General features: G+C 36.9%; 2 protein-coding genes and 1 long non-coding RNA gene across 3 annotated transcripts in view; 2 read left to right on the forward strand and 1 right to left on the reverse strand.

The window, feature by feature from the left end:
* The window catches only part of LOC107725831 (acetylcholine receptor subunit delta-like), a 7,306-nt gene extending 5,551 nt beyond the window's left edge, over positions 1–1,755 (reverse strand). The window contains 4 exon segments of the mRNA XM_016535231.1: positions 621–730; positions 931–975; positions 1,143–1,282; positions 1,701–1,755. Of these exon segments, the coding sequence (XP_016390717.1) occupies positions 621–730; positions 931–975; positions 1,143–1,282; positions 1,701–1,755 (350 nt within the window).
* A 1,391-nt stretch (positions 1,756–3,146) lies between these two features.
* On the forward strand, positions 3,147–4,802 carry LOC107725882 (uncharacterized). The gene is made up of 2 exons (XR_001638176.1): positions 3,147–3,249; positions 4,674–4,802. It is a non-coding gene; the product is annotated as an uncharacterized LOC107725882 (long non-coding RNA).
* Positions 4,803–5,680: 878 nt separating this feature from the next.
* Positions 5,681–8,010, forward strand: LOC107725881 (calcium/calmodulin-dependent protein kinase II inhibitor 2-like). The gene is made up of 2 exons (XM_016535301.1): positions 5,681–6,141; positions 6,790–8,010. Exons 1-2 carry the CDS (start codon positions 5,973–5,975, stop codon positions 6,858–6,860), a joined length of 240 nt encoding a protein of 79 aa, XP_016390787.1. The 5' UTR covers positions 5,681–5,972; the 3' UTR covers positions 6,861–8,010.
* Positions 8,011–8,389: the final 379 nt, after the last annotated feature.

Raw genomic sequence — 8,389 nt, forward strand, 5'->3', positions numbered from 1 at the left:
CCCCTGCTGTTGGGGCTAAAGGCGCACAGTAATTAACATGATAATTAATAGATGACTGGCTTTTCCATTTGTTGACATGACATGATTAGATTCAGATGGTAAATATCATATATTATGTTGGGTGTCCATATTAGAGATAATCACCATATTTAGAATGAAACCATCATATTTAAAAAATATGATATTAATCATATCATATAATAAAATATAATTTGTTGTTAATACTGCAAACATATATTCAATTATTATTGGATCTCCCTCAATGCTTTCAGAATCTTTACTTATTAAAATGATTTTGTTTTCTGTATTTTAATATATATTTTATATATTAACATATTTTAATGACAGTATATTTATTGAACAAGAATTAATTCTTTTATTTTTCAAAATAAGCAGAAAGTAGTACAAACTTTGCTAAAGTGATTGTTTTGAACAAGTATTAACTTAGACATTAAAGAGTGAAAAATTTAAGGGGGTCTGAATACTTTCCGTACCCACTGTATATATTTTTTTCTGCAATTATACATTTTAGGCACAGTGAATAGCAAATTTTTTCTTAAGGTGGGCCTTTAGCCCCGTTGTACCCTATATATAAATATATAAAGAGAAAGGCAGCCTACTTGTTTTCAAGAACAATTTCTGGTAACCACACCATACTTCGTGGCAGGTGCAGGACAGAAATGTTATCAAACTCTGTTTCATTCCACTTAAGTCTATAATCAGTCCAGAACTGAAGAAAACAAGAGAGAATACAAAAACATACAATATATAAAATACATATCAACGCATACACACACACACAACATATATACAGTATATATATATAGCATTATGTATATAATGTAAGTCTATATATATATATATATATATATATTTGCATTGAATTTCATTATATATGGCACAATGGAACAATTAAAATAATGTACTTACATGCTCCATCCACACATTTGTTAGTAATGTTTCATCAACTTCTTTCTGTCATGGAAAAACGCCTTTGTTAGACAGACTTGCACAGTATCAGACCATATTTATTTGACCTATATCACAGTATATGGAATAGCACGTACTAATATGTCTGGTTTATAATATCTTCTCTGCTCTGTGTACAAAAACTGCTTATAGTGGCAATAATATGTACTCACCAAGGAAATACGATTGGAAAGTGTCAGCGCCAGGTAAATATCTACAGTATCATCTTTATTTTGGACCAGACGAAGCTTGTAGCCGCGCTCCTTAAAAAGGTAGTTGATGAGGCGTTCCTCTTCATTCCGGCCCCAACATTCTGCAAAACATGTTGAAAGTCAAGCCTACTAGTAGTTGTGACTGATAAAATATGCTCAGAATCCCTTTAACAGTTAAATATTGTTAACAAACACATCTTCACCTTTCAGAAAGTTTTATCAAAAATATGTATTTACCACATTTTTATGAAGAAAATAGCTATATGTAGTTCTCTTACAAAAAACAAAAACATAGAGGTATGCAACTCGTAAAAACAACAATGATCATCTACTGATTCAATAATAATCTTTTATATAACGCATTCAGCATTCAGTCTTTAGTTAAAGTGCTATAACTTACCATTTAGTAGTTGTGTTACTATATAAACATGAAAAAAAAACAACAGCTGACAGATTAAGGGTCATAAAATCCCACATTCTAAATATTAAGCTATTAAATATTAATTTAGCTTGTCCTACCTTGCAGAAAGAAGAAAAACAAGGACACCGTCAACAGATGAAGAAAGCTTCTCATCATGTCATGCCGTAGTATGACTTCCTATTACTGTTATTGTCGTGCCCGTCTAGGGCTTTTGAGCACAGCTTTTCCCTTGACTGACACAGACAGGTGTGGAATCAATCCAGACATGAAAAAAGCACACACATAATCTCCAATTTTGACTACCTGCACTAAAGAGACTGTAGGGGGTGCTCAACAATATTGAACGGCCTAAAATGAGTGAGCGAGGTGGTCAAGAATTATATATAGGCCCATCTTCCCAACACTCGTTCTTATCTCAACCAAGAAGTCAACCCAAACCACTCCTGTGAGATGCCAACTGCTCCGTTCTCCACTTTCGTCCACATGGCTAGTCTAAAAATGGATCAACTACATTCCAGTAGGGATCAACTACATTCCAATGGGTCAAAACAGAATGTGTTTACATAGACCTTGAGTCTTTAAAGGAGGCATATTATGCCCCTTTTTACAATATGTAATATAAGTCTCTGGTGTCCGCAGCATGTGTCTGTGAAGTTTCAGCTCAAAATACTCTACAGATCATTGATCACATCATTTTGAAAATGCCTATTTTGAGTGGAAGCAGAAACATTGCTGTTTTTCGGGCCTGTCTCTTTAAATGCAAATGAGCTGCTGCTCCCCGCCCCTTTTCCAGAATAGAGCTGCGCCATTACAGCTCGGACCTGCTAAAAACACCTGTTTTGGTTCTGATTATCATGTTTATCGCGCTGAAATCATGCGTTTTAAACCATATTAGTTTAAGCTAATGATATATAGTGATGGGAAACCGAGGCTTTCTGAAGCGTTTGAGGCTTTCATGAAATTGTGCCGAAAAACGGTTCATTACTCGAAGCTTTTAACACCGTGTGCATTAGCGACAGGTCAGGCTTGTTTTCTCCATCATTTCTGACAAATCATTGCGGAGCAGAGGATGGTTTGCTTGATCAATACAATATCTAATCTGATAGGCCTATAATCTCATCTAAATTGATTTGTGCCAATGAGACCACAACTCGTGTCATGTATAGCTTGGTCAACGGATTCACATATCGATCAATAATATAAAATACACAAACATGGGATCATAAGTAATAATTGACGTGGGTAGCTGAAAAAATATATATATTGGGTGAGCTGTTATAGGCCTACCCTTATGTTGTGTTCGGGGTCTCTGAGACCCAGTTATAAACATGATTAAATGTCCTAGCCTACTGACAGCCCTAAAAGTGACTGAATAATCCTTTTATGCATGGGATCCTGAAGCGCCAGTTTTTTCAAACCAGCTGTCCCGACCTTCCAATACTGCATGACGTCCGAAGCTTCAAACGTCATCAATCACGTGGTATTGTCATTTCGATACAAGCATCGATTCGGCACAGTGTGTGATACAATAGTGGTTTGAAAACTGCGTCGGAGCTGCAGTATCAATTGCTCCATCACTAATGATATACGGTTTTCTGAGCGCACACAACCGAAGCACACGGATAGACAGCGGCCACCAAACAGCATGTGAGTACTAAACTAAGTTCTCATTCACACACAAGTTTACATTAAAAACACACGAGTTACAAAAACAGTCGGTTATGTCTGTGAAGGTAAACAACGGGGAAATAAATCGCATGTTTATTTTAGATCTGTGTGTGCAGCAGTAAATAAATCAATAAATCCACTGCTCTCTTGTCTCCTCTAAGGCTGGGACTCTAAACAGTGTTCTGTGCTCGTCTGTGCAGCCAAAGACAGAACAGTTAGCATGTTTTGCTCAAACTTTCGCCATGACACTGGTACACTGTTGTCGCTTGCGAAATCAAATGACAGCGCCCTGGGTGTAAACTTGCAGATTAAGGGGCGGTAATATTATAATGAGATCCCATTGCCACATCACCAAGAGAGCGAAATCAGACGCGCTCGTTTTTTCAGACGCTTGCAGAAAAAGGCTTACCAAAACAAAGTTACTGGGTTAATCTTTTTCACATTTCCTTGGTTGGTAGATGCACCGGGGACCTGATTATAGCACTTAAAACCTGGAAAAGTCAGATTTTCATGATATGTCAAGGCAAAAGTCAGATCATGATATGTTTAAGGCAAAAGTCAGATCTGTTGGAAGCTGTCAGTGGTGGCTGACATGGTTGGATTGTAAAAGAGAGGTGGATTGTCATGTTTTCATTACTGTTTTTTAGCATTAGCCTACTACTATACAAGTTCTAGGATGTCTTTGAAATACCCAGCAGAGGGAGCCAAAAGATAACTCAAGGTTTTTAACTAGGAGACAACCGAGCAAGGCCAGGATGAGCAAACGTTTTTTGCATATTTAGCCATATTTACTCACTGCTTTGGCATACAATTTGGGGGTCAGTGAGGTCTTAATTCACTGTTAAATAAAAATAAATAAATAAATAAATAAGCTGCTATAGCTGGGTTACATTGTCCAAATTATTTGTATAGCCTATATTTTAATTTAGTCAAATTCTTGTTACTTTACTAAGTACTTAAAAGCTGTCAAGAGCTGATGAATGGCTACTAGTTAGTAAAACTGGGTGCCATAAACAATTGGAATACATACTGAAAATAAATAGTCATCTGATCCTCAAATTTGCAATTGGTTACCAGTAATAAGCTACTAGAAACTATTGGGATGCGGAATAAAGAATAAAAACGGGTAACTAATTTATATTGGCGTATACAATGAAATTAAGAAATACTACACAATATTTAATTACTTTCTAGTAATAGAGGCCTACTAGTAAAATACTAGTTTAATTCCTAGTTAAACGTCTAACTATTGTAAGCTATTGTTCAGCTACCGTCTTTCACTCGCGCATCATTATTTATTTATTTGTCCTACTCCCTCCCCCTTCAAACCCGGATGAATGACTTCACTTTTCCGTCTGGGTTTCCTTTATGGTCTCGGGATGTCCCTGTATTTCTCACACGAGCTCAACTGCAGGCGGACGCATCCCTCCTCTCTCCGGTACAACCGACGGTTCGGCGAGGAGAGCAGCACGACTGGACCTGCAGATAGTCATTCCAGGGTCTTAGGCTGGACTGTATCTACCGACACTGAGTAAAAAGAAGTAGTCTACAAAGACGTTATCAAAACCTGGAAAAGTCAGATTTTCATGATATGTCAAGGCAAAAGTCAGATCATGATATGTTTAAGGCAAAAGTCAGATCTGTTGGAAGCTGTCAGTGGTGGCTGACATGGTTGGATTGTAAAAGAGAGGTGGATTGTCATGTTTTCATTACTGTTTTTTAGCATTAGCCTACTACTATACAAGTTCTAGGATGTCTTTGAAATACCCAGCAGAGGGAGCCAAAAGATAACTCAAGGTTTTTAACTAGGAGACAACCGAGCAAGGCCAGGATGAGCAAACGTTTTTTGCATATTTAGCCATATTTACTCACTGCTTTGGCATACAATTTGGGGGTCAGTGAGGTCTTAATTCACTGTTAAATAAAAATAAATAAATAAATAAATAAGCTGCTATAGCTGGGTTACATTGTCCAAATTATTTGTATAGCCTATATTTTAATTTAGTCAAATTCTTGTTACTTTACTAAGTACTTAAAAGCTGTCAAGAGCTGATGAATGGCTACTAGTTAGTAAAACTGGGTGCCATAAACAATTGGAATACATACTGAAAATAAATAGTCATCTGATCCTCAAATTTGCAATTGGTTACCAGTAATAAGCTACTAGAAACTATTGGGATGCGGAATAAAGAATAAAAACGGGTAACTAATTTATATTGGCGTATACAATGAAATTAAGAAATACTACACAATATTTAATTACTTTCTAGTAATAGAGGCCTACTAGTAAAATACTAGTTTAATTCCTAGTTAAACGTCTAACTATTGTAAGCTATTGTTCAGCTACCGTCTTTCACTCGCGCATCATTATTTATTTATTTGTCCTACTCCCTCCCCCTTCAAACCCGGATGAATGACTTCACTTTTCCGTCTGGGTTTCCTTTATGGTCTCGGGATGTCCCTGTATTTCTCACACGAGCTCAACTGCAGGCGGACGCATCCCTCCTCTCTCCGGTACAACCGACGGTTCGGCGAGGAGAGCAGCACGACTGGACCTGCAGATAGTCATTCCAGGGTCTTAGGCTGGACTGTATCTACCGACACTGAGTAAAAAGAAGTAGTCTACAAAGACGTTATCGACAACTACCTACAAATAATATTCGCTTTTCCCCACGACCTTAGCTGGGAACTTGAGTATAGCCATGTCCGAAGTGCTGCCATACAACGAGGGGAATATGAACGGCTACGGGGCGGACAGTGATGTCAGTCAGCTCTCCTTCAGCTGTCGACTGCAAGACACGAACTCGTTCCTCGGAACATCACAGTCCAAAAGGCCACCGAAACTCGGACAGATTGGCAGGGCAAAACACGGTAAGTACTATACTAACTACTTACCTGTAATAATGGATAATAAACATGACAAACAGAGCACAAAGTTACACACAAACATAAATTCACGGCAGGTAAACACATGAGACTAAAGTAATACAAAATAAAAAGCATAAATATGAATATGAGTAAATAAATTTGAAGAAAAATCAAATATGTGATTAAAAAAATAAATAAATCAGATCTGATGGAGCATGTCCTTTTACTGTTTGTCACTATAAATATGCAATATGAATTTATATAAAAACATTTTAATAATACTTTACAGTAAACATACATGTATTGTCTTATTAAATGTATTATCATTTTCACTGTGAATTATATAGTAATTCATAGTTTTTTTACTTCTACATTTTACTTAACATTTATTCTTACAATATTTTACAGTAAATTTACATTTATATTTCTAGTTGAAATATTTTCCAATGTAGGCTATATGATGAGGGAACCTACAGTTAACCAGTTACAGTATTTTGTTTTTATAGCATGGTTTTTCCATTAAAATTTTATATAGTGTACATACATTTAAAAACAGCTCTTTCCTGCTGACACAAATAGATAAATGCCGCTTTTCTTGCATTCATGCATACTATTTGAAAGCTCCACTAAACATCTGTCTTTTCTCCACAGTGGTCATTGAAGATGACCAAATAGACGAAGTCCTCAAAGGGATGACAGACAAGTCACCTCCCGGCGTGTAAACTTGAACGATTATACCTCGTCAACCTTTTCTTTTAATCACCGGTTTGAAGCACTTGTTGCCTGTGCATGTGAACGAGAGGTGAAGATGATGATTCAGTGTACGAGTACAGGACGAAGGATGAAGAGCCACTCTGGACAATGGGTTAAAATAGCGAGAAATGAAGATGCTGGCAATTCTCCAACTGAAACCCATCCTAAACCGCTGCTGTGAAGAAAGCTGCCCAAGATTTCTGGTCATTTAGACGCCGTGGTTCTGGGTGTGAGATTTCATCACGACATCAACAAACAGAAGCCCCCCCCCCCTCCCCCGTTTCATAGGCATCTATCATACTATGAGAGCTACTCGTTCAAGGGAGCTGTCCAGTTCAGCACCTGACACACAACTTGACTGTCTTTCCAGAGAAATAAGCTATATTTATATATTGCATGGAAATGGGATGATGTATGTAATCGAGGGAAGGTTGATTACATGTTTTATTTACTTCCTCCACATCTACATCCATTCCATTTTCAATCCTTGACTGATCATGCCCAGAATACATTTTATAGCCAACAAAGCCACTCAACGCCAGCAAGGAAGATCTGAAGAACCAGCAATGGAGGGAAAATGAGAAGGTGTACTTCTTGTTTGATTTATTGCGTCTTTTCTATGACTGTTTATTTGTTTGGCGTCGTGTATAGATTAATATATACGGTTCTCTTTGCATGAACTTTTCTCTTGTGCCATTGCGGGTGTTTCCACCTCTTTTAAACCCAGGCACGTTTGTTTTTACCTAAATCAATATTTGTATTTTTTATATCTGAATATTTGTTACTCAGAACGATATTCGACACAGACAGGGTATGTGTAGATACAGAGGCATAAAACATAATCAAAAAGGACAGACTGAATGTTATTTTGGGGAAGGGGTTTCACACATCAGCATTAACACGCTTTCCATTTGCAATAAGTGATCATGCCTTTGTTGATAATGAAATGGTTTTGAAATATAATTTCAGAGTATGTTCAACAGCACTCTCACTGTAATTACATCAGTGTTTTTTTGAGCATCTCAGTTGATTATTTATTTGTTTGTTTTTGTATTCTTTTGTGTATAGTCTATTGTGCATTGAAATTTTTTCAAGCTTATAAACAATTTATGAAGCAAAAAATTGCACACGTCTCTACATTCTACAAATGAATGAATAAATGAATTCAGATGAGTCATTCATGATGGGGTTTCTTTCATTTTTTTGCCTAAATAACTGAAAAATCAGAATGTAGATCCATAGGCTAAATAACTAGCAGCAACAAATAGGCCTACTGAGTGAAGAAGAAAATGAATCAACTGCAGATCATGGGCTGTCCTTTAATTTAGATATAATCTGGTGAATTTGAGAGGTAGCCTATCTGTGGCTCTTAATGCAGGAATGAGACCGAATGGGATAAATTCAGCTGTTTTCAGAAATTAGAGTGAGTGTTGCCCCCTCAGCCAAGCTGACAGCATGAGAACTAATCAGCAAATAAACAAACTTCATAGCTCAGTCT

The sequence above is a fragment of the Sinocyclocheilus rhinocerous genome, unplaced genomic scaffold (assembly GCF_001515625.1).
Source record: "Sinocyclocheilus rhinocerous isolate Xijiao unplaced genomic scaffold, SAMN03320098_v1.1 scaffold1508, whole genome shotgun sequence".
NCBI lineage: Eukaryota > Metazoa > Chordata > Actinopteri > Cypriniformes > Cyprinidae > Sinocyclocheilus > Sinocyclocheilus rhinocerous.